Genomic DNA, 25,480 nt, shown 5'->3' with positions numbered 1-25,480 from the left:
TGAGAGGTTTTACACTTCCTTCTCTCTGTTTGCAATTGCACACACAAATAATTTATCAAAAAAAGTAATATTCAAGCATAAAACACAGCCTGAAATTTGGGTCTGCTCCAATTTTAAACTGAAGCTCTAGTTGCATAACCTTGGAAATGAATACGCTCGGTTTTCGGCAGAAAACATGACTGTGCAGAATAGCTCTGTCCTCACACATCCCACGCTGGTTTTGACACGCTCAGTGCTGGTTTGGGGTGTGATGCCGCGCTGGTCGGTGTCCGTGACTTGTGGGTGCCCTCCTGTAGATAAGGGATTGTCGTACCGACTTCCCAGTCACCTGCGGATAACGGAGTGAAATGTGAATTCCCATTCCAACCGTCAAATTGGGATGAGAGAGTCGCAGAAACCAGGAAATTCAGTTAGTGAAATGCATCCGTGGCCATGGGCCAACGCTCACTTGCAGCGCAAAGCTCTGCCTTGACTTTGAGGGGTATTTGGCTTGCAAACTGACGTGGAGCTAAGCCTTTTCTGGCTTTTTGACCTACTGAACTTTGCAAAGCTCCGAGAGCGGAGCAGGAGCTGACGTTTGGTCTGCTTGGAAGATCCTTCTTGAACAGCTGTGCCAAGCAGGGGCRCGCGAGAATAGGGTGCCCCGAGCCAGGGCGGCACAGGAGCCCTCAGCTTCTCTTTGCCTGGTTAGTTTTTGCTGTTCTCTCTCATATCAGCATTCTTGGTGCGAGCAAGGATCAGGACACCATCGTGTGCTGGAGCTGGGAGGATGAAGCCGGTTGTTTAGAACTGGTTGGAAAGTCCTCTCCTCCACCACTGAATGTGTGAAAGAGCCTTTTAAGGCTTCAGACAGTTGATTTGCTCAGACACCAGATACCTTCAGCGTTTTTTCTGGGTTTCTGCAAAGCTGCATTCTAGAAATCAGGCCAGCAAAAACAAGTAGCCTTTTTGTTGCTAGATTAAAGCTTCCCGCCCTGTGCCCTGTGTGTAATCACTGCTAACTGCAAAGTCCATAGCCAAGTTAATCTCTGAAAAGATTTTTTATGGCTTCTCTGCAGGCAAATGGCACCTGGGACACCATGGCCGCTATCACCCCAACTTCCGCGGTAAGGATTTCCCTCTCTCCTCCGAGCCGGTCACAGACTGATCGTTGCAGGGCTCCTGGGGGATGATTTGCGGAGCGGGGTGCCACTCCTGGCAGCGGAGGTGGAAAAGGGGATGTTTCTGGCGTTTAAGCCAATATTGAGGGCTTCTGCTTTGTAGCTCCTGATGGGTTGTGCTAACCCCATGCCTTCAGTGAGGTGGTTTCTGAAAGGAACAGGCTGCCGGGGAAACATTGCAGGGAAGTGAAAACAAAGATGAGGTGTTGGTGAACTGTCAGGTAGCTATAASGTGAGCAGGGCGGATGTGTCTGGGCAGACCTCCCGGATAGGTCACGGCGGTGGCCTGCAGTGGGGCCTCGCAGCTTCGCTCTGGAGCAGGCTTTGCTCCCCGCGCGCCAAAATGCTCAGCAACCCCAACTGTGCAAACAATTTAGAAGAGCCGAACTCCTTTCAGCAGTCGCACCCCCCGCTCACATGCTGGTTTGAACCTCAGGTTTTGACTATTACTTCGGGATCCCCTACAGCCACGACATGGGCTGCACGGACACCCCGGGCTACAACCTCCCGCCATGTCCCGCCTGCCCTCGGCACGTCGCAGCAGCCAGGTACGGCTCCCACGGGGAAGGGTCCGTGCGCGGGGGGGTTTAAATGCCAGGACTGCAAGGCAGGTATTTCCACAATCATCCCCAGCCCTGAGAGCCGTCGGGGCTGGAAGGTGAAGGCTTTGCTGTAGACGTTTGCTATGGGCATTTGCTTTCCTTGGCAGAAAGGGTGGGTTGGCCGTGTTGCGTCGCGTCCCCATGAGCTGCCGGTGGACGGGCTGGTCTGCTCATACTGGTACCGGTGACTAACGGGGTTTGTGATTTCTTCTTGACAGCTATGTGAAAAAAGACTGTTACACGGATGTGGCTCTTCCTCTCTTTGAAAACGTCACTATTGTCCAGCAGCCCGTCAACCTGACCAGCCTGACGGCACAGTACATGGAAAAAGCATTGCAGTTCATCCAGCGTGCCAGGTAAGGCTGCTGCGCACCAGCCCGGTCCCCAGTGCCCAGCCCTTGGCCAGGGGAGTTTGGGGAGTCACTGCAAGCGTTTTCTGGTCATTATAGGGGAGCAAGATGTGGATGTTGCTGGTAGGTTGCTAGCCCAAGAGAAATGGTGACTCTGGGGTGCTTTCCATGGGCTGGAGAGCAGTAGGTGTTTCATGGGTGTTCCCTGCCAAGCCTGTTTTTTTTTTCCCTGAGCTCTGCTGCATTTGAGAGCTGAATTTGGCAGCTGGGTCTTAGCTGACAATGCTCTGGCTGTGGCCATCCCACTGCGATGTTGATACTGCAGAGCTAATAAAGCAAACCAGCGCTAGCTGAAAGCTGCGCACACGTACGAGGAATCGAGCTCTAAGAAGTGCCGCATTTGTGTGCTGCCGGGGTGAGCAGATTTTCTCTAATGATTCCCAGGGAGCAGATCTGTGGAGAGGAAATTTCAACAGTTCTGCTCTCGAACCCGCTGTAAGAGGGAGCAGCCACCTAGGATTTCATTGATGTTCTGCAGGATTACCCTGAAAGTGCTTTGGCCTTCAATACATCTCCTGTAAAGGGATCATGTGCGTTTATAAATACAATTTACTAGAAAGGTCAAAGCTTTTGATCTCTGTGTATGCTGGCTTGTACTGTGCCTCTCTCGCAGAACGACAGGGAGTTTAGTCAGAAGTGCCATGAGATCCCAGGTGGCAGGAACAGAGTGCAGACTTTGCTCTCTCTTGCTGCGTCGAAGGGGGGAACAAACCAGAAGCCCAGGTGGAAGAGGTGCCGCTGCCCATGGGAATAGATGTTTTCTGCAGATGGTTAGTTAGCTAACTAATTCATGGGTGCAAAAGCATTTTCAGTGGTCTGGTATCCTACAAAGGCTGGGACAGAACTAGGAATTTGGGCATGAGACTCTTATTCTGGTGCCTAATCTTCTCTTTTATTTATTTTAATGGTTCCAGACTAGGCCTGGCAGAATCATCAGATTTGGAGCAGTCTTTGCCGTGCTTTTCCCTGGCCCAGCAATTTCTGATGTTTCAGAGGCAGGCAAAGATGTCATTAGGGGCAGCATTTTGCCCTGCTGCTCTCAGTTCAGAGGTTCTCCCAGAGGAGCAAAAAAACATCACCCAGCAACCAGCGTGGGCAGACTGCCCCTTCTCATCATTCCCCACTATGTGATGCCGTGAAGCATTTTTTACAAACAAGGTGGTGCTGGTTGCTGGTGGCCACACAAGAGAGCGCATGCTATGGTCTCTTGGGTGAAAGAGGTGTTTGGATATTGCAGAGTGTGGAGCAGAAAGATGCCTTGAGGTGAAATGTAGGAATTAATTAACTAACGTGACTTCCCCTCCCTGATGTAATCACTGCCCAGCTGTAGGGCAATGCACACTTTGGCTTCCAAAATGGGACTGGACGTTGGTTCCTCGGTCCTAGCCACTCTGGAGAAATCTGAGCAGAATAAAATGCTTGGGGATAGTAACTGGAGCACTGGGCCTTAAGGTCCATTTTCTCTGGGCCTTATAGGAAAATCAGGAATCCAGGCTTGTAGTTTCCAAATGAATGAAACACCTTTTCTGAGCTGTGGAGATGAAATCTCTGCTGATGGGCTCCCTGTCATGTTTCGTAATTCTAATCCCTATTATTTGCGGATTAGGAGCTGTGACTTTACAAAATGTCTTTCTGCAGTGTGAAGAGGGGAAATGCTGCAGGGCAGTGGCTGGCCCTGGAGCCATCTGAACGGTTATGGCCCATTGCTGCTGGAGGGGAATCGCTCTCCTTGCTAACGGCATTGCTAATGGTCTTGTAAGAGGCAGTCCTGAACCTTTGTTAAGTGGTAACCACCTGCTTCCCAAGCGCAGACCCAGGAAAGGCACGTGTGGGTAGTGGTATTTTTTCAGAAATGCTTGAATAAAGGTTTGTGTGCCTTAAAAGAGCACAAACAAGAGCAGGCAGACAGGGAGAAGATTGCAAGAAAGTTTTAGGTGCAGCTTGGGCAAGTGGTGGCATTATGGCCCAGAGAAAAGCTCTAAATGCACCAAGTCTCTTTGGCTGAATGCTGCCTGCAAGGGCTTGGGAGGGAAGTCCTGCCTTCCCTGGAGCAACAGGAGCATATTGCTGTATTCCCACTGCTCCCCGGAGGGCCGGCAGTGGCTGGGGGCTCCTGGGCCAAGCAGGACCCAAATCTCAACCAGAAAGTTTAGTACTAATTTACTGGTGCTGCCTCTTCTCCTGGGAAATCCTTGCACAAACTTCCCTAGGGTGCACTGAGGGGCCCATCGATTTGAAGTTAATCTCCAACCCCTCTGTTGATTTATTTTTATATCTTTATATAAAGATATAAATTTTTATAAGCCTGCGTACCATTTCGCTTGCAAGTTTCCACCCTTGGAAATGAAGAAGTGGCTGCTGCATGCGACTGTTGCCTTGGCTGAGCAGCGTGCTGCGCAGTCAGGATGGAGGGCAAGTCGGATACCTGGGTTGGAGTTGACAGACATACCCCACCACCTGGTTGTGTTTTGGTGTTTGTCTGTTTGAATGCAATTTGTACAAGATCCCTCCAGCCTGGCAAATGTGCTTTGTTAGACTTTGGAACCAAATGGGTGTGCTCCAGGTTAATAGGAAAAACTTTTAACCTCTTAATAGATATTTTGTGGTTATCTGTGTTTATGGAGAACTGGATTAAACAGGTACCTGCCTTTTCTCTCACTCTCTTTGATAGCTTATTTCAGTTTTACTTTGCCTGACTCATGTGCTGTGGGGCAATGGAAAGAACGCTGGATTTGTCAACTCAGTGTTTTTTTAACTAGTCATGTCAAGGTTGAGCAATTTGTGGCAGTGAGATTTGGCTCCATCCACAAGAACACTTAAAGCGCAGTGAACATGAGAGCAAAGGCCAAGGACGTTAGTCTTAACTTATTGATTAAAAGTTTGCTCAGTTTTTGAGAGAGGGGCTGAATTATGAAACATAGATGCAAAAGGCCAACAGGCTTTACAGCTGAATAGAGCCGTAATGAGTCCATCTGGATTCTTCAGATTGTTTTCCATCAGTCTGAGGGACAGGTTGCTCACGCAAGTCCCCCTTGAAGTGGGTGGGACAAACCCTTCTTGTTCGTGTTGTGCTTCAGGGCTCCAGGCCTGAGCCAGGGCTGTGCTGTGCGGCGTATGGAGCAGACGCAGAGCAGAAAAATGCTCCTTGCTCCAACAAGAGCTGCTAAGCACGAGCTTAAATTGGTGCAGTTCTCCTGCAGATAAGAAGTCAATTGGATGCTGAACATTTTTGCGTGATGAAGTGGCGAAGAAGCCGAACAGCTCTTTACTGTGGAGAAGGGCTTCGGACAAACTTTGGCCATCTCTGCGGGCTGATGAAACCAGTGTCCACCCTCCAGGCTGGGCCAAAACACCCGTTGGCTCTTGGGCTGCTCTGCCGCCCCTGGTAGGGGCTGGTGGTGGCAGGGTCTCAGCTTAATCCCCCGCTGAAACGGGAGTCGCGGGAAGCTTTACCAGTTTCAGGAGCTCAGGAAGAAAGGTGCCACACAGAAAGAGGTAGATTTTTTGCAGCAGTGACTCATAAGAAGTACAGTCAACGCCCCTGTTTCTTAAATTTCAGTATTTTGCAGGAGCTGTAGCAGCCCGACAGGGTGCTGATAGGGCATAAAACCTTTCCTGGCTCCGGCTCTGCTACGGAATAAAGAGACTATTCAGGGAGGGATGAGATTTATTAATTCGTGATCTCGAGGTGGGTGACATCTGTTAGGCAAAGGAAGGAAGTGTAGGCCATGGGCCGTAAACAGCCTTTGAAAAGGCCGGGAAAGCATCTGAATTTCTCCTGGAGCTGGAGCGGGCCGGCGAGGTGGCCGCGGCCGCGGGGCCTTGGCGGCGGCGCGCGCGCGGACGCGGACGCAGGCGGCTCGCTGGGATCCGCTCCCTCCCCGCCACTTGTCATCCCACCCTTCCCTTCGGAGGTCCCTGAGGAAGAGCGGGCCTCGTCGGAGGAGATAAATATAGCCGTAAACAAGAAAACAGGACGTGTCCGCGGGCGGGCCGCAAGCCCGCAGGCCGAGGGGCAGCGCGCGGCCCTGGCTGCGGACGTGCCGCCTCCGAGGCCGCGCTCGGGCCCTGTCGTTCTGTCCTCCTCCTCGTCCTCCTCCTCCTGCTCCGTTAAAATAACTCCCCAAAGCGGCGGGGGGTGAGGTGCTTGCTGGGAAGCGGGAAGCGCGAAAACGGGGTACGCGGGCGAGGGAGGGGAGCGCCAGGGCCCCGTCGGCGCCCCCGGGGGCAGCCCTGGCAACCGGAGGAGAGGGAAGGAGGAGGGAGGAAAGCAAATACCGTYGGAGAGGTTTGAGCGGGAACAGGGGAAAAAGTGACTCACGGCCGGGAAGGGCCGCGCCGCGCCGGGCGCTTCCTTCCGCCCGCAGCGCGCCAGCAGGTGCCACGCGGGGGGTCACCCTGCCCGCGATGTCCCCCGGGTCTCGCCCCCGTGGCGGGGGAGCGAAATGGTGGCCGGCCGCCGACCCGAACCSTCCTTCCCCGCTCTCTGCCCCAACCGACGCGCTTCCTCTGCTTCCCGTTTAGCCAAAATGGACGCCCCTTCTTCCTCTACCTGGCCCTGGCCCAYATGCACGTGCCGCTGGCGGCCCCGCGGCCCGGCTCCCCGGGCAGGGGCGTCTACGGAGCCAGCCTGAGGGACATGGATGCCTTGGTGGGGAGGATCAAGCGAGCGGCCGACAGCCACGGGGAAGGCAACACGCTCCTGTGGTTCACAGGTAAAAAAACCCCAAACCCCAAACCGGCTCGTTTCCTCGCTAGCTTTAGGCGACTTCCCTGCGGGCTAGCGCCGAGGCTGCGGCGGGGGGACGGGGTCCGTGTTCCCCCCCMCACACCCCCCTTCGGGCAGCGGGCTGAACCCGGACGGCCGCGTCTAATTAAACCTCAAATCCTCGCTAATTAAAAAGCCCAAATCCGCTCTCGCTGAGAAGCCTCCTTAATGAGGACGTCTTGCTCCGCTGTTGACCAGACRACAGGAACTGCCCGGGGGCTCATTAAAGCCCGAGGCAAGCGCTGCTGTGCAGCCGCTCTCCTCTGCCCCYGCCTCAGGTTCGGTCGCGTACGGGGAACTAGAGCTGCCTTGGGGAAACGGGGCCCTTTCGCTCGAAAATAAACCTTTATTACCAGCGACTGCCTGTCAGGCCCCGCTCTCTGCTCTTGCTAACGTAGGAAGGCATCTGGCGATAGGGGGATAGCAGGGGGCACTGGTCTTCTGGCAGGACACGAAAGCTCCCCAAAAGGGGGGACAGAGGGTGCCCCAGGTCCCGCTTTGACCCTCAGGCGTGGAGAAGCCCTTGGAGAGCAGAGGGGTGCCTCAAGTCCTCTAACAGCCCACCCGTGTCCGTCCCCGTCTGGCGGTGCCGCTCACAGAGGCGTTTTTCTCTCGCAGGTGACAACGGCCCCTGGGCTCAGAAGTGCGAGCTGGCCGGAGGCGTCGGGCCGTTCGTCGGCGCATGGCAGCGCCAGCGAGGTAACCCAAAGCATTTCTGCAGACCCGTTTTCTTGTCTTCAGAACAGGCACAACGCTGTCTCAGGTTTTGCCCCAAAACTGCCGCGGGGCTGGCCTGCGGCACCCTGAGGTCCTGGGCTGCTCCCAGGAGTCGTGTGTCGCAGCGCTGCGACGAAGGGGCACCACGAAGGCACCCCGAGTCCCTGCGAGCTGGTGTCTCAGGCCCGTTGCAGGCTCGGGGCGAGTAGCCGCCGTTTTCAAACATTTGGTGCAACGGCTCCTTTGGGTTTTCTTTTAAACTGGTGATTGAGAACTGGCCTGCGGGAGCTGGGACCTGAAGGAGGGCGCCTTAAGGGCTCAGTTGACCCAGCCCTGTTCAGACCGTTTCCCTGCTAAGGTGCGCCGAGCGTGCTCGTGCTCTGGTCGCCCACGCGCTGCTGGCGGCGCTGGAGCACAGCGCAGGAGGCTGGTCCTCCGCAGGCGTCGGGGCGTAAGGCAGGTGGGATGGAGAAGGAGAGCTCTTGCAGTTCCTATTTTAGGGCCACCAGCTCCAGCAGGGTYTTGCATGCCCTGCTGCAGCGAGCTGCGAGCATCCTGGGCACGCAGCACCGGCSCCTTCTCGCCTCGGAGGAGAAAGCCCCAGCGAGCCCCCCGAGCAGCGCTCTGCGGGACTTTTATTTGCTTTCTCTCTAGCATTTTTTTCCTCCTTTTCCGGCCAAGCCATCTGGTTGGTGGGTTTATTTCGGCTCGAGCGGCCAGAAACATGCATGAGTCAGGCGTTTCCCACTTCTGCTTGTATTACGCGCTGTAAATGTGTGTCGGGTTATGTTTCCCTGTTTGCTCTGGGTCAGCCGAGGGAGGGGAGGCCGCGGCAGAGGCGGCGAGCACAGAGGCAGCGCGTCTTTCCTCATCTGCTTCCTGACACCTACCAGAGAGAGGAAACCGAGGCTGGGTTTCTGTGCAAACACCGCTGTGGGGCTGGCAGGCAGATGATTTGCTCTTCTCCTTTTCCGGTTCCCTGAGATACTTTCGTTCGGGTGCCCTGGCCTCGGAAAGAAATCAGAACCTTAATTTTTTTAGTAAACAAACAAATCCTGCTGATGACCTGGGCTGCTCTTGAGCAACCGACGGTCACAAGTCAGAGCATATGGTACAAGCAGTCCAGCATGCGGGAACAAAACTRCAAAAACACAACCCCCTTCCAGCATCTTACTGCCCACATGGAGCCCTACAAAAACAACCCAAGCCCTGAATATCACGTAAGGTTAGGAAGTAGATCAAGTTGTCAGGTTTCTAGGAGCTGGCTGTAAATATCRGCTGGGAACAATGATTTCTGAAATCCCACAGCTTGTTGTTGCACRGATATTTTGAAAGCAGAAAAACATATCTGGAACTATAATAGCTGCATATTACTGTCAGCCTCTGGCTGATCTGTATCTAATACTGCAAGCTCCCATGACCTTAAGAGCTCTGTTTCTTTAGCGCGGCACCATGCAATACTTGTTTTATGTAATCTGTTGGGTAACCCTGCCTGTCCCTTGAGTGCCTCAGCACTTTCCACCTTCGTCTGCTGGCACTGGGGAAGGCACTGTGGACCGTCACCGGCAATGCCCCCGGCCCCACTGGGCAGCGTTTCCCTATGGCTTCCAGCAAGAACRGGCTCTCCGTGCTCGCTGGGTGGCATTCCTACGGGGGAAAGCCTTTTTAGGGAAAGGGAGGGAAGTGGATGAAGGATTATTCAGGAGTATATACATTTCACATAGTTCGGTGTTTCCTTTTAGGGTCCAACCCAAATTCCAGGAATGTTTTCCATTGACTTTGGTGGTCACTGGATTAGGTCCTCGCTTAGAGAGAACAGCAAAGCTATGTGCTGTTTGAGGAGAAAGGGGAAGCCTCTGAAGAGGAGCTTCACCTCTGAAGAAGAGCTTTCCCTTTGCTCTGCAATAGCCCCCAACCTGCTCGGAAAATGAGCTTCCCATCTTTGGCTCTCTGGCCTGCTAAGAGCCCTGAAAGGAGGGAAGCTGTGATGGGCACGGGGGTGTCAGGGCCATGGTGCTGGGCATGTTTTGAGCCAGCTTTGAGAGGAGACTCTGGACTCGTCRTCCCCCTCTAGGGACCTGCTGGCCAGCACTGCCGGAGGGCAGGGCTGTGGCAGGTGGGGGACCGGGGGTGTGGCGGTTTTCTTCCTCAAACAGGAATGTTCAGTTCTGCCTTTCCTGGAAAGCCGTGGCCTCCATCAATCTCTGTCACAGCAGGATTGTGTCACCGCTGGCCTTGAGAAAAATCCCTGGTTTGGTCTGGGGTGTTTCAGCACAGTTTGCTGCTGGAAGTGTTAACGTTAGCTTGTCCATGGGCAGCTCCGACTTCCTGTGTATCTAAAGATACTCCAGTGCCTGAAGTGAAATATCCAGTCAAAATCCTTTGAGAGACTCTGCTCATTAGGGACTTGTGCCTAAAGCTTATTGGTCCTTGTTGTGCCCAGCCTGCAAGAAAGTCACGTGAAGTACAGATGCCTTATTACGAAGATGTTATTTAATACACGTGCAGAGATGTGGATTGATAATAACTGCTATACTTGATATAAGCTCCTTAAGTCATATGTGATGCATGTTGAAAGCACTGTTGATATGACTCACTGCGACTCCTGGAGAGGCTAGGACGGGATGGTGAGTTCCAGAGAAACAGCATACGCACTCCCAGACGAGAGCTGGGTTCAAAGCTTGTTGTGCAGCAGAAAGAACATCTCCTTTCTCTTGGCTCTGCCCGAAGGAAATGGCTTTGGATTAACGCTGTTGCCATGTGCACGCCTGAAAGCAGGGCAAACAAAAGGAAATGGCCTGTAGCTTGGGAAGTTTGTTTGGTGAATTGGTTGAGATTTTCTGTTTGTCCCCTTCCCCCTCTCCCTTCCCCTGCGGCTTCTTGGGGCTCTTTATGCTGCAGCAAGAGCAGAATTTCTGCAGCACCCCTCCAGCCCCGTTTTGGTGCTCAGGACCCCTCCTGTGGTCCTTGGGACCCCAGGTGAAAAGAGGGATGGGGTGACTTCCCTGCGGCCATGCAGAGCTGCTTGTTTCCCAAAGCATGGGCTGGCAGGGACCAGCCCCGAGGCAGAGCAGGGGCGTTTGGGCTTTGCTGGGAAAGAAATGAAAGGGTTAATTAAATGGCAGCAGGGCGAACTGTAATGTTATCAGAAGGAATGTATTTTTAATGGAGCGGTTCTGGCGGGTTGGGGGGGGGCTGCCAGCGCTTTCTCCAGCGGAAGGTGACAGCTCACRTGCAGCGGGGCCGTTTCCAGCCCTGCTTCCCTCACCTGCGTGTCTGTGTGCATCCGCACACGCACACGGGCACGCTCCTGCCCGCGGCGGCCCCTTCGCAGCCACTGTCAGCGCCCTGGAATAATTTCATATATTTCCTGCCTTCTCTGCATTCTCACACAACATCAAAGGTTGATGAAGATACTGGTGCTCCAGCAGCCGAGTTTAGGGAAACAGCACTGCATTTCTCACTCGCGAGGGCAGATGAGAAGTAAAAGGCAGCATGCCCAAAGCAGAACCCCTTTTCCTTCCTCTCTCCCTGTTTCTTTAAAAGACTCCTTTAACTTTCCTCTCCCTCCGTGACCCAGCTTCGTCTCTCCAGTGAAATCTTCCTCCTTTGTTTAGAAAGGGTCATTTACTCGGTCTCTGCCTCTGAATAGTTCCTTTATATGGGAAACTCCTGGGTCATGAGATTTTTCCTTTCATGAAAAGCGCCTTTGCAGGAGGACGCTGAGCGCTGCCTGTTTGTCTTACAGGTGGGAGCTCAGCAAAGCAAACAACCTGGGAAGGAGGCCACCGGGTCCCGGCGCTGGCGTACTGGCCCGGCCGAATCCCTGCCAACCGGACGAGCCCCGCCGTGCTGAGGTAGGGGGCAAATGCTGCCTTTCCTGGCACCAAGTGCCTTTCTGCAGACCCAGCTGCCGTTAAACACTTGCTGTCAGCGAGCACAATTGCATCAGGCAGCGGGATGGCTCCTGTTTGCCTTGGCGCCACGTCAGGCCCCTTGCGATTAAACCAGGAGAAGGTGTGTTCCCGAGCACGGTTTAAAAGGCCACCCTGTCACTAAACAGGTGACAAGCTTTGGGAGCCAGGTGATTATCTTAATTTTGGCAGCAGCGACCCAYGTTGGTTACTGACTGCGTTGTGTAAGACTCTACTTTTGTCCTCCCCAGGCCCGTAAGACTTAATGCTTCAGCAAACAGGAGTTGAAAGCTCTTTTTGTGAGGCTGGTGGATTCACATTAGCAGCTGTAGGGATCTGTGTTTCTCTCCGCGGCCGTGGCTGAGTGCCTCCCCATAATTAACAGATGACGACGTTCTCTCTCTCCACCAAGAAGCAGGCTTAGGCTTTGTGGTTTGTGAATGGCTTTATGTGGAGGAGGGTGCGGTTGTGGGAACGGCTGGCCGGAGAGATGGGGTTTACAATCAGCTCAGGATGCGGCAAAGTTCAGAGGTGGTTCTGGCTTCTCCTGGGAGCGAGTTTTCAGGGAGAGCAGAAGGGAAGGATTGCTGTCTCCTGTTCCTCACCTCTCTGGGCAAAATTGTGCTGCAGAGATTTGTACGGAGCCGCAGCTGACCATCATGCAGCAATTGCTGTTGGCCCTTCTGTAGTGGGGTGATGGACCGCCAGGACGYGGGGCAGAACCACCAAGCCCGCACCTGCTTGGGGTGTCCCAGGCCTTCACAGCCCTGCAGCCGTCTGCCTCCTCACCCTCCTCGCTGCACGGCATGCGCAAGCCAGCCCGGCCAGGCCCTTTACTGGCACTCGCTGACTTGGGCCCATCACTTTCTGGGGCAGAGCTTCAAAGCAAGGAGATCCGGTCCAACTTCTCTGGGTTTGGGTTGATCCTGCCCTCTTGGCCACCCCTGTCCTCCCCGTAGCAGGAGATGCCCTCCAGCKTGCTTTCCCTCATCAGCTGCTTGCGTTTGGCTCCCCTTCGTCCCTCTGTTGGCTCGTGCTGCTGCTGTCTGTGGGGCCTGCATGCCTTGCCCTGCTCTCCCTTTCAGAGGGGGAATWGCTCTGCAAAGCCAAGGCCTTTTACTGCACCTGAGGGAGCCCTAAGCCAGGCAGCTGCTGCCCTGCTCCCGTAGGCTCAGGCCATCTCCCTGGACGGCAGGGCACTCGCACTAGAGCAACAGGACCGCCCAGCCCCGTCCTGAAAGACCTTATCTGCTGCTTTTCCATTTCCCAGATCCGGTCCAGCAGGTTTGACAGCTGTAAATCTAGACTGCTGCCAGCTCGGTGGTGGGCACGTGGGCTGTGCAGCGTGCCGGGGAAGGGGGGTGGCTCTGGAGGGCGCAYGCCATCCCTCAAGAGTGTGGCTTGGTGCTTTTTATTATTTTGAAAACAAAGATGCAATTCACTGGGCAGTCTGATTCACGCGCCATCCTGCAAAGTGCCCTCACCGTCACRGGGGCAGCCAGGAGCGCTGCAGTGTGGAGACTGGTGTCATTTTGCAGCCATATATGGGGCCCTGAGTTGCTCCACTGACAAGCACGAACTGGTGCCTTCAGCCCAGCCGGCTTCCGGTAATCTCCTGTACGCTGACGTCTCTGCAGCTGGGAAACGTCCCACCTCACGGCTTCTCCGGTAAACAAAGCCCGAGTTTTGAAAGTGCTGGCCCAGATGCATGGAGTTTGGTTATGCAGAAATGCCTAAGGGGGAATCTGCCTCAGACACGGAAATTCAAAGTCAACAAACCCCAAGGAGGTTTCRTAAAGTTCAAGTGTGTGACACAAACCAACAAAAGGCAGGAAATTGCCAGCGGAGGGCTGACGGCCTCGCTGCTGTAACCAGCTCTGCTGTCCAGACCAAATCCAGGAGTGACGTGAGCGGTGGTGCAAAACAACAATCGCTGGTTTGTGTGTGCCGCGCTCGCCCGTCGAGGGGGCAGAGCCGGGGTGGCAGCCGCCGGGGAAGCCCAGGGTCGCAAAGCCATCAGCCAGAGCAAGGCCCCATCCGCCGCTTCGGGCATGAGGTTTGGGGCTTCGGCGGGGGAAGGCTTGGGGACGGGGTACCTGGAGGCTGTGTGCCACCGTGGCCAGGTCTGGTGTTCCTCCGGGACGTGGTCCCTCTAAGAGATGCCCGCCATCTCGTGCTGGCTGGGTGCTGCCAGCATCTGCCAGGGTTTGTATGCTGATGCACTGATGACCTCGATGGGATGGGTGTTCTACTCCAAATCCCCCCTTTACCTTGCAGATTCCTGTCCTCCCCGTCCCCATGACGTTTCATCAGCGGATTGCCTTACCTCCTCCCCGTCCCATCCAAGCCACAAAGACCCCTTATAGGAGATCCCGAGAACCTGGTTTGAGGCTTTCTCGGGCACGTTTTGTTGTCCCCCTGCCCTGCAGAGGACTGCACTTTGGGTTCCTCGGAGCAAGGGGGACCGACGTCCCTGAGCGGTGATGGGGTCAGGCGCTGGCTTGCTCACTGCCGAGTCTGAGAGCCAGAGCACACCAGCGTCCACGCTGGCACAGCCTGGCACTGGCTTGGAGCCTTGCCAGCTGGCTTGGGGCCAGGCCCTGGCATCAGGAGGAGGCAGTGCGGGAGTTTCTGCTGTGAATTCCCTTTCGGGAGGCAGGGAGGGCGGCGCAGAGCCAGCCTGGGGGACGCGAGTGGCGGCCGGTGCTCCGAAAGGCCTGCCACCGCCGCGGCCGGGGCTGCGGCCCGAGCTCGTGGGCAGGGGTGCAGAGGGGAGAGGCCGCTTGCTGCCTGCAGTGCTGCCGTGGGGAGCCCAGCTCTTCCTCTGCGGCACGGAGTCACTCTCCCAGGGCTGTCCTCAAAGGGAGAGCGCGTGCTTTTTGCTGCCCTCGTGAAATAGGGAGGTTGAAGACTTTCCCCCCGCTGACAGGGATGGGGAAGAAGCTGGAGGGGGGAATTAAATCTGCAGGTGCAGCTGGGAAACGTCCGCAGGCAAGGAGTGACTTCTGTATGGCTGGAGATGTGCAAGAGAGGCTCTGGGATCCTCTGTTAGGAATGGCACAAGGGCGGACGATGGGCAAAGGCCTGGATTAGCTGCCTGCTTAAGGCTTCCTTCTGCCCTTGAGGTTATGAAAATGCTGACAGCGTTTGCAATCTCATTTAGGAGAATAATCTGCCGAGAACTGCGTCTTGCCTCTACCTGCACCTCGCTCCCCGTGGCAGAGGGATGGGGTCCTCTGCGGGATCCCTGAGGGCGCTGGCCTGCCGTGGCCTGGGCTGCTAGAGCTCCTTCAAACCACCTGGCCTGGTATTGCTTTATTTTATGTTCTCTTCTGTGTGAGGAACAGGGGTGAAAGAGGGTTAGCGTGGCCGGAGGCTGGGACAGCTGAAGCCAGCAGAGAAATKCTGATGCTTGCTGCGGTCCTCCCCTGCGCCAGCACAAACTTGTGCCTGCACGTTGATTTTCACAGAAATCTGCCGTGTTGGCTTTTCTTAATGATATTTAATTGTTAGAGCCTCCTGCAGCGCTTGTGCCATGCCCCACACCACTAAAAAGTAGGGCACTGAAGAAATAGGTCAGTGGGATGATGAATAAGGAACAAGTTGCGCCAGCCCGACTGTGCGCGCGGCGCAGGGCTGCGCAGGAGGGTAGCGCGCGGCCCGCGGCGTCGGGAGAGCAGGTTCTGCCGCCCGAGAGGCGCTTGGCGCTGCGCAGTCATCGGGTTGTGCCGCCGTTGGCCTGAGGTGGCCTGGAGTGGAAAAGCTTTCTCTGCCGTGGTCGTGTCCAGCATACTCATCGTTTCTCACTGGTTCTCCCTTTGAAACGCCCACCCTGGTTCTCACCCTCGGAGAGGTGGAAAGCCACCTCTCCGGGCTCAGGCTGCTTCTCTTTCTGATTTGCTTTTCAGAGGCAGCAGGAAGTTGGAGCTGCTTCATTTGCTAAGAGCTCTCTTGGCTGGGTCTGTAGGGTTGGCAAAATTGGCTTTCCCTTTCAGCGCAAGTGCAGTTTCCCTAGCTTTTCTTCTGGGATCTGTGTGCTCGAAGGGCCTTTGCTTTGATGTGAACCTTGACAAAAGTCTATTTGTGGCTCTTTGTGTGGGGCAACTCTGTACTCAGCCGGAAAGATTTTTAACCACCTTTGCCCTCAGTCATCCATTACATTGTCCCCAGACCTCCCAGAGGTCTTCCATGTTCCTTGTCCCAACCCTTCTCCTCCAGTTTGGTGGTTTGGTTTCAAAAAAGGTCTTGATCTTGGACTTACTCTGTGTCCTGCTGAGCATGTGGTAGGACAAAAAGGGCAAAAATGACAACAGGTTGATGATACCTCTTGGCCAGTCTCCGGATGATGTTCCCGGATACTCCATCTGGAGGTGGTATGGGCACAAGGTGGTGGCCCAAAAATCCTAGCCAGATGCAGTGTAGCAGGTTTGGTGTCGGTCTTTCAAAAGAGAACCCTTCCCAAAACTGCAAGATGACCTTTAGTTTGGGCAGCACAGCATTTTTCTTTCATGCTGGTTGACGATCTGTGTGATATTTGATATCTGATGCCTTAGAAGTTTCCTTTTTGATTGCTCAGCCCTTCCCGCTTGTGTCTCGCGAGTGTGCCCCGAGGTACCAGCTCAGAAAGGGCCCTTGTGTCCAGCGCAGAGATCCGGCACACACAGGGGAGGCTTGTTATCCGCAGCGGAGTTGCTGTGTGATGTATGGGTGAGCAGGACTCTGTGGCTGCGGGGGAATTACCCCGTCCCCGCCAGCAGAGGCTGTTCACGGAGGACACCAGTTGCAGCCGTGGGTGAGGAGCAGGGTTCATAGAGGCGTTGAGAACCACAGGATCTCCTGGAGCCCGGCGCTGCTGGGGCGTGCAGGACAGGGCGGCGTGTTGACATAGCCGTGGGTGGGGAGGGAATTCAGGACACCRACCCTGAGCTTGGAGTGTGACTGGTCAGGACAGAGCTTTAGGTGTTTGTCCCTTACTGGCAAGGAGGGGACCTCTGAACCAAAGTCATGCTAAGAACCTCTGACCTGCTGAAAACGAGTTGTTTCAGCTGAATTTGTTGCTTGGAGGCTAGAAGCTGTCTGACGTCGCCCCAGCGTCCCTACCTTGCAAGGCCTCTTTCAACTTCTAAGGCTGTAACCGTTTCCAGAGGGCCTGGCTGCTGTTTCGGGGCTGCTTTTGCTAACGGTGATGTGAAAGCATACGAACGCGCGTGCTGGGGCCAGATCTGGAGGGTGCTGAGCACCTGCAGCCCTTGCGGCAGCCGAGGGGGCCGCGAGCCCGAGCCGAGGGTGCACTGCAGGCAGCGGTTTCGGGTGGACTTGTGCTGACCTCGGTGAAACTCCTGCAGGGATGTGCCCTCGGTTTGCGCAGCGGGGAGCCAGATTTTTTCGGCGCCTCCTGGCCTGCCTGGCCGCGCAGGCTGCCTGTGCGAGCGCGGCCGTAGCCGGGGCTGCCTTTCAGCTCTCCTCAGCATTGTTTGTTCTTATTTGTTCCCTCGGTCTCTTAGCAGCTAAATTAAAACTCATTGAATGGGAGAAACAGGGGCCCTTAAGTTCTGGGCTTTTTTTCCTCTCCGATCACGCAACTGTGTTTGCATACCGGCTAGCAACGAGGGGCCCAGCGCCGAAGGACACACGTGAGCGAAATTCCTGCTGCCTCCCAGCCGCGCTCGCTGACCTCGGGAGGCAGCGCCGGGCCGGGAGGACCTGCTGCACCGGCCRCCTTGCCGCCACGGCCCTAACTCAGCGCCGCGGGCTGCCGTGGCTCCGGCGTGCGGGGCCCCGTCAGCGCTGGCCGTGCAGCCAGCAGCTGGCCCCTCGCGCCGGGCGCTCGCTGGAGAGGCCTGTCCTCCGCGGCTGCTGCTGCTCATCGTCTCCCGCGCTGGCGCTGGCCTTTCCCGCAGCTTCTTCTGCTCCCTGCCCGGCGTCCCTGCAGCGCCGTGGTGCCCTACTGCGGGGCAGCCGCGTCCCCCTAGGCTAAACGCACCGCGCGTGCCGAGCCGCTGCGTTTGCCCTCTGCCTCGGACGGGGAGCTCCGCGACGTGCCGCTTCGCCCCGCTGACGTGCCGTTGCCCCGGTCGGGGCCGGAGCCGTGCCGCGGGGCCCCCGTTGCTGTACGGCTCGCTTTAACGCTCCTGGGCTGCCTGGCGTTCGCCTTCGCGGCGCAAAGCCTCCGCGACGGGAGAGGGAGGGATCTGCTTAGCTGTCACCGGAGGGATCTGCCGTTTGTGCTTTGCAGCGGCAGGACCGAGATGCTGTGAGCGAGGGTTAGACGAGGCGGGCTTGCAGACGGGGGTCGTCTCTGATCTCGTTGGAGTCGAGCCTGCTCGCTGCCAGGAAATTTGGCCTGCAAAGGGCCAGTGACTTTGCCAAGGCTACGCAATGAGTTGGTGGCAGCCAAGGCGTTCCCGGCCTAGCAAGGAGGTTGCGAGACCTGTGGCCCCTCCGAGCCGAGCGGACTTGCTGCCTGGTGTGCGGTCATGGAGAATCGTTGCATTAGAGGTCTGGCTCYGGGCCACAAACAGCAGACAGCTCGCAGGCACGAAGGCAGCAACCCGCACCCGCTGCCTCTCCGAGTTGCCCTCCGTAGGTGGCAGGGTGCGGGATCACCCACTCCTGCTGCTGCACCGTGCCTGCAGCGCACCCATCGCACGGGAATAACTGAGAACGACCCCCGAGCAATATTTTGTGGCTGAGGTGGCAGCCCCTGAAAAAAGCGGATTATGGTGGAAATGCTGACAGGCGTTTTGGTGTAAGTGCACAAAATAGCACTGCTCTCATTTTCCATTCTGGCTGCTATGGCTCGTGCTGCGCGATGCAAAAGTGTGACCACATTTTCCTAGGGCTATGGGATCTGCTGTGATTGGCGTAAAAAGTCACTGTGCCAGCACTTTCTCCAGAGGGTGACCTGGTGCCTTCCCCGCATGCCCAGAGCCCCGGGGCCGTTCCCTCGCTGCCAGGTGTGGGGAGCCGCGGGACACCGTGCCGTGCCCTGTGTGCGAGCTTGTAGGTGCAGCACTTGCACAAGAYGTGGATCACCAGATCCGGGGTGAACCAGGATGGCCAGCTTGGCTCTGAGCCGTGTCTGGGCAAAGAGCCGCAGGGGGGATAGGAGGAGTAYGAAGCAAGGGCTTGCCCTGGTTACGTCTGTGCTTGCATCAATTTTTAACCTTTTGATGTAGAGCTTGGTGGTTGTGCTGGGTGCTGCAGGACCAGGGCTGAGTGTCTGGTCTTTGCCAGGAGCACTTCTTCCGTCACCGTCTGTGACCTTGGGCATGTCTGTGGCCTAATTCCCCATCTGGGCAAGGACACCTGCAAGGCGGCCCAGCTGCATATGGCATAACGCAGCAGATCCAAGCTCGGAGGTGGGTCTGGGTGGCTTTTCCAGGGTGCTTCACTCATGGCTCTAATGAAACCTACCTCTTCCCTCCAGCACTATGGACATTTTCCCTACTCTGGTGGCCTTGGCTGAAGCTGAGCTTCCTCYGAACAGGCGCTTTGATGGTTTGGACGTGTCCCCGGTTCTCTTTGGGCAGTCGGACAAGGGGCACAAGGTAAGGCAGCGTCACCGTTTGGTTACTTCCTGCCACCACCTCCCTCGATGGTGGTAGTTAGCATTTCTCCTCCTGTCCCGCCGCAGCTAGCGGGAGGCAGCAGGTCAGCGGCAGTGGTACCGCTCTGGTGCTGCCATTTGTCCTCTTCTCAACCTTGTCCTTCCAAAGCTGGGCACATGCCGTGGCCCCACCGGGCTCAGGCCTCGCTGTTGTGAAGCTCTGACGAGAGCCCGGTGTCGTGGGCCGAGCCTCCGGGTGCTGCCGGGTGCTGCCGGCTCCCAAGTGTGGCCCGCGGAGGCTGGTCCGCCGGAGTACTGCTGCCCGCGGCGCCTGGGACGCAYGGTGCCGGCAAGCGCCGCAGCAGCCGTGCGCTCAGCGCTGGATGTGCCGGGGTACGAGGGTCCTGCCTTCCCACGGCCACRCTTGGGGTCAGCAGCCCTGGGGTGGCCGCGGGGCGGTTTGGCCATGCTGGGCACCTTCGAGGCTGTTTGAGGAGACGGCTGAAGCCGGGCTCCCTGCAGTCGAGCTGCGGTTTGCTCTGGCCGGCGCAGCCGCGGGGCCGTGACTGCGGGACGTGCTGCGGGCAGACATGCTGCGGTACCGCRGTAAAGACACGGGGGCTTCAGCTGAGACTGCTGTGCCAGGCCGGGGAAAAACTCCTGCCTCTGAGGGCCGAACAGCAAAAGCAGGTAAGGCAGAAAAAGGGAAGGGAGGAACAGAAAAGCTGGTGGCATGTAGACCCACAAGAGCATCATCTTCCTTAGCCTGTCCCTGGCTAGACGGAGGGGGTGGCTGCAGACGCGGGGGGCACCGAGCGGCCCGGGGAGGCTGCAAGGAGACACAGGGCGCAGTTCCCGGGGACGCAGGGGCCGGGTCGGGCCGGTGGCGCTCCTTGCTGCCGGGGCACCGCTTCTGCAGCTGCAATCCCAGGAATTTGTGAGAGTCTGTGGTCGTGGCGCAGAATGACTGTCGGGACTCCTGGGGGCCATAAAAGGGCTTTTGGATTAGCCAAGAGTTATCTGCTGAGCAGCCCAGTTAGCAGAAATGCTTTGTTCATAAATCTGGGATTATAGGTTAAAATCCATATGGCTCTAGTGCACAGGGCTGGCGTGACTTCCCGAGTGCCAGAATCAGCAGGGCTGTATTTGCTGACCCGGGAGAAGACGCTGGCCCTGGCTGTGTGCTTGGGTTCCCGCTGCCGGCACCTGGGGGGTTTTTCACCTCCTGCGTTTCACAGCAGCCCCACGGTGCCCCAGCCTGGATTGCCAGAGCGTTTCTCTTTTCTGATCCCCAAAGGTGCACAAGCATCAGAAACAAAAGATCAYGGGCACTTGGACCTAGTTGTATATGTTTTATTTATCTTGACAGATAGAGACATAATTAAGCACTCATTCTCTGAGATCCTTGGCTCAGTGACGTGTCCATTACTGATGTTCAAGTGGGGCAGGCAGTCCAGTGTCCTGCAGTTTTCTGTCCGTACAGCAACAGGAGCTGCCGACAGCTCCTTTAAGCMTAAAAAATGCAGTTAGCAGAACAAGCAATATGGCGATGCGTTTTTCTCCAAGTTGCACAAGACTTTTGCTGAACAAAAAAGTGGCTTTAATAGCAATCCCACAGATAAAGCCTGATTTTGCTTTTAAAGTCCATCCTCCTGCAAGCACCACAAGCCAGCTCTCAGTTGGGATCTTGGATTTGCTTTCTGCATCCATCAGGGTTTTGGTATTTAGTTCATATTTATGGAACCTTCTACTGAACCGTAAGATAAACTGTGGAAGTGGATGGGACAAGGCCAACGTGCGCTCGGCTGTGCTCTTCCTGATTAACCTCTTACCGTGGGCTCACGACGCCGGGAGATGGGGAATAACGGTTTGCTGGGAAATGCCTCCGTTGGCCTAAGTGTGCGGTCTAGGGAAACGAACCCTTGTCAGCAGTTCCTGCGTGTAACAGGAGCTCAGTGTTTCAGACCGAGAAATAAAGTAGCCCTGAGCGGTCGGTGTGGGACGGGAGCGCAGCTGCGAGAGCGGCYGGCACGGGGCGAGACGAGAGGCCTGGAGCCGCTCGTGGGGGCTGGCGGGTGCGTGGGAAGGGCCGCCCGGGGCCGGAGCTGTCTTGACAGGGTACGTCCTGTTCGGGGAGGTTTTGTACGAGCAGCCAGTCTTGCCTAAGTGCTGCAGGTACTAATGAGCTCGTTCCTGGCGGCCCGTTCGCTCCCGCCGGCTCCCGGATCTGCCCTGCCTGTCGGCACTCGCTGATCAAGAGCGGGCGCTTGCCTGAAAGGCTCCGTGTCCTGGAGAGACTTCAGGGACTTCCAGGTATTTGAGAGAGGAAGGGATGGGTCTGCGGAGCCTCCTGCTCCATCCTCCGCCGGCACGGAGGTGCTGCAAGGCACGTCTTCCCCGTGTCCTCTGCCGCTCCAGACACGCTCCCGCCGCTGCCGACAGGTCCTGCAATGCATCGCCTCAAGTCAGGAATGCGGCAGCTCCCCGGCCTTTCCGGCAGCTCCCCGGCCGGCGTCGGCGTGCTTTCCGAGCGGGTTTGTGAACGCTGTCAGAGGCGAGGGTGGGAGCAGCGAGAGCCCACGGCTGTGGATTAACCCCCGCAGGGCTGGGCTCTGCGCGCCCCCCGCGGCCGCGGCCTGAGACGGGTCGGTGCTTCGGGGCCGGGGTCCCGGCTCCCTCCCACGAAGGGCGGATGGCACAGCCGGGGCGTTTCCGTGACGCGGGACGGCGGTGGGACGGCGCTGCCAGATGTGCTGCGGCTGCCCGGCCTGCCGCGCACGCAGAGATAACCTCTTCCGGAGCGGCGTGCAGCGCCTAGCGCCTGCGTGCCCCGGGTCAGCCCGGGCCTCGCTCTAACGCGGCGATCGCTTCCCGCGCGGGAGCGAGCACGTGTCCCCGCTACCTCCCGGCTTGGCTGCCTGCAACGCGCTTGGCAGGGGGAGCGAAACTCCCTTCAATCATGAGCTTGCGAGCAGCTGATAGCAAAACCACCTTTGATGTTGCAGGGTTTTCCTTGACACAAATCCTCTCGAAAGCAGTTCCCTTTCTCACTCCGCCGTCTGATTTACGCACGGCGCTGACAGCTGTTTTTCTAATTTCGGCCTGCCCCGTGCTTTGGAGGCCGGTGGCCGGAGGTTTCCCTGCGTGAGCTCCCCGCGGTAACCTTGCTCTGCGTCCCAGCCCGCGCACTAGGCACCGGTACAACCTGTGACTGTGCTGGGGCCGACGCCAAGGTCCTGTTTTGAGCAAGGGCTATTTACAGTAAAAATAAACACATCATACAAAATGTATCAAGGGTACAAGTGTCAGACAAATAAGCTCTTTCCATTAGCTTAATGTCAAAGGGATGTGCTCCTCCTCCCCACGCACTTGCTCACTTATGAAAACAGCCTGGAGGACTAACTTCGGAAAACAGATTTTCTGGGGAGAATTGTTTTTTTTTTCTTTTTAAATAACAATGTCACAGATCAATAGATGGGTCATAAACCTTGGGAACGGTTCTTGAAGGGGCTCAGTAGAATCAAGCTCCTTATTTATTGCGGTAAATTATAATAGATTTTCTTATCATGGGGTTTTATGAGGTACAATTAGGAAAAAGCTTGTTGGTAGCAAAGAAAGTTTAAGTGCCTTCACACTGATGTTATAGCATCCAAACTGGGCACTGTGTTGCTAAGGTTAAAGTTGTCTGGCTAAAGGGTGTAGGCGAAGCCTAGCTTTAAGCCTGGAAGCAGGTGGATTGGTTCGACTCTTGCTCGCATGGTCCTAGTAGCTTAGCTTAATGGGCCCTTCAATAATTAGTAATTTCCGCTTTGGAGCTGCTTTATCTTGAAAGAGGGGTGTCAGCATAAGTGGGGTCAATAGCAAGGATTTCTTCTCGTACAGAGTACACTGTATGCCTCTTCTGTTTCCCTCCGGAGCCTCCCACAAACGGTTTTTAAGTATTTTTCTTAAAACATGATTTTTAATCCAAATTTCAGAAGACTTTTTTTTTCCTTTTATTGCAATTGAGGGAAATAAAGGAATTCTTTATGAAAATGAAAAAAAAAACCCCAGAAGTATTTTGAAATCCCCCCCAGAATTCTGGCATTTCTTGAATGAGTTATGAAGGGGGCCCCCAAGACGGCGTCCCTGGCGCGGCTTAGCCCGGCCCCCACGGGGATCCTCGGCGCTTTTCCGCTGCTCTGCGTGGTTTAGCTGCAAGGCTGGTACCCAGCCAGGCAGGGTGCTATGGTGACGGGGCCCTGGGAGCACCTCCGGAGAGCCGGGAGGGAGGAAACCCAGCTCCCCGGCGGGTGCCGGAGCTCCTGAGCTGCTTGCAGGGCATGGGGGTGTGGGAGGAGGGACGCTGGGTTTGAGGACGGACCCGTGCTGTATTACGCCCCGTTGTAAGGGCAGGAGCAAATGGGAGCGATCTCTGAACTCTGGGGGCTCCGGAGGTGCAGGAGTGAGTGCGTTCGCCCCGGGGTGTTCACGTGCCCCAGGGCACAGTTCCTGTACAAGCCAGGACGGCAGGACACCTGCTAAGTCATTACAGCGCTGATCAGCTGCGAACACTGTTACTAAACTTGGCACGGCAGCTGCCTACAACTTCAGCAGATGTTTCTAATTTTTAGCACAGTGGAAATTTCTTGAATCACTTTTAAACTCCATTCCTAGGGAGGAAACCTCTAGTGACTCATCACTAAATGAAGCTATTGGCTCCAGAGCAGATATTATCTGACAGACAAGGCCACTGAACCGTCCAGCTCACTTGTCTTCTCACTCGTGTGTGCCAAGGCAGTCATCCTGTGCAGATCAAGTGTCCTAAATACTGAAATGGACAGATTCGACCCACCCTTCCCTCCTTCCCTTCCTCTCACCCCGATTCCCATTGCCGTGACTCTTGTTGTCAGGGAAGGGAGCACTCTGAGAACAGGGTGAGTCAGCCAGAGGAGATGGACCGTGAATGGCGTTTCAACACCTAACCTAAGAGAACAGCCTCTGCTTCACTAGAGACATGAGGTCATCCTGAACTTGTGGCTTGTTTGCTGGCCCCAGATAACTGCACGGATCTCTTAGATGTCCCTGCCATGAGCTGAGCTGTGATCGCAGCAGGAGGGATGGAGACGTGTGTCCTGTTGGCATCCTGTTGTACAGTAGGGCAGTAGTGGGTGAAGGTACAGTAGAAGAGCACCTGAGCCTCTGTACAAAGACCATCATCACAGCTGATAGCTCTGAGGAATTCTGGAAGGCCTCATGCCTTCAGGATCCCGTTCTTGCAGCAGAACTGGTCTGGGGAGAGAAACTCCAAGGGTTACTATCACTGGGGTAAATCAAGAGTAGAATCTGTATTTCCATTTAGGAAATGATATTGATCTTTTTGGAAGAGAGTGGATGAGATTTCTATCAAAGGGGGTTGTGGCTGAGGACAAGCAAGGAGAATACAACAGGAGACTGTATGTAGTGCTACGCCATCAGCAAAGAAATAGAGATGTTACCTGCCATTGCAGCGATGGCTGCGGTTGGGCTAATCTCGCCCATTTAAGCACTGAGATACTCCTGTTGAGAAGTGGTAGAAACCAGGGTGATCATTACGAACAGGTGAAGCAGATGCTGGAGTCTCCCTTGTGCATAATTAGTGCCCATCCAGCAGTTGCCAGGGAAGATGACAGGCTCAGCAGGCCCCGGCTGCTGAAATATGCTGCAGGAGGAAGCGTCTGTACAGATCCCCAGCGAGCAAAGGGGTGAGCTGACAGGTGGCAGATCTTTCATGGTCCAACACTGTCTTGGTCATGCCCTCTTGCAGGACCAGGAAGGCTCGAGAGAGACACTGATGTTTTCTATTTTCCTTTTGCTGTCGCACCTGTAGGCCTTTTAGCAGGTAAAATGTGGTTTGTTGTCAAGCTCGTATGTTTTGCAGGGGCTAAATGGCGTCTTTAAATGTGCGCACGGGTGGGACACGGTCTCGTGGGGGAAGGGAACAGGTCTTGGGACAAAGCAAACTTTCTCTGCTTTGGTCTGACATGTAATCTTCTGTTCTTCCTGCAGACACTGCTTCACCCCAACAGTGGGGCAGCTGGGAAGGACGGAGAGATAAAGGCACTACGACTGGCTCAGTACAAGGTGTTTTACACAACAGGTACTATGTCCATTTTGGAGATCATAAAGTCTAAAAAAAAGCTTCTGAAGTTCTTGGTTCCTTGCTGATAGGCTTAAAAGCCAAATCAGATTAATACAAGCAAGCACAAATCCAGCAAGAATTAAGTATATGCCCACACGTGTCTGCATGACGTCCTTTGCAGCCCTGGGTCGTTGACCTTGGAAGCACTCTCAGACTAGCAGTGGGGCCTGGGCTCCCAAAGTTGGGACACTGTGGGAATG

General features: G+C 55.7%; 1 protein-coding gene across 4 annotated transcripts in view; it reads left to right on the top strand.

The window, feature by feature from the left end:
- The window catches only part of ARSG (arylsulfatase G), a 60,943-nt gene that overhangs the window by 32,617 nt on the left and 2,846 nt on the right, over nt 1-25,480 (top strand). For all 4 annotated transcript variants that reach the window (XM_026067481.1, XM_026067480.1, XM_026067482.1 and 1 more), the window contains 8 exons: nt 1,059-1,106; nt 1,597-1,708; nt 1,981-2,118; nt 6,697-6,887; nt 7,559-7,639; nt 11,406-11,514; nt 19,001-19,121; nt 25,148-25,238. In XM_026067481.1, the coding sequence (XP_025923266.1) occupies nt 1,059-1,106; nt 1,597-1,708; nt 1,981-2,118; nt 6,697-6,887; nt 7,559-7,639; nt 11,406-11,514; nt 19,001-19,121; nt 25,148-25,238 (891 nt within the window). The remainder of the gene's footprint in view (nt 1-1,058; nt 1,107-1,596; nt 1,709-1,980; nt 2,119-6,696; nt 6,888-7,558; nt 7,640-11,405; nt 11,515-19,000; nt 19,122-25,147; nt 25,239-25,480) is intronic.

The sequence above is a fragment of the Apteryx rowi genome, unplaced genomic scaffold (assembly GCF_003343035.1).
Source record: "Apteryx rowi isolate R43461 unplaced genomic scaffold, aptRow1 scaffold_26, whole genome shotgun sequence".
NCBI lineage: Eukaryota > Metazoa > Chordata > Aves > Apterygiformes > Apterygidae > Apteryx > Apteryx rowi.
The sequence above is the reverse complement of the archived record's forward strand: the minus strand, read 5'-3'. Positions and strand labels throughout refer to the sequence as shown.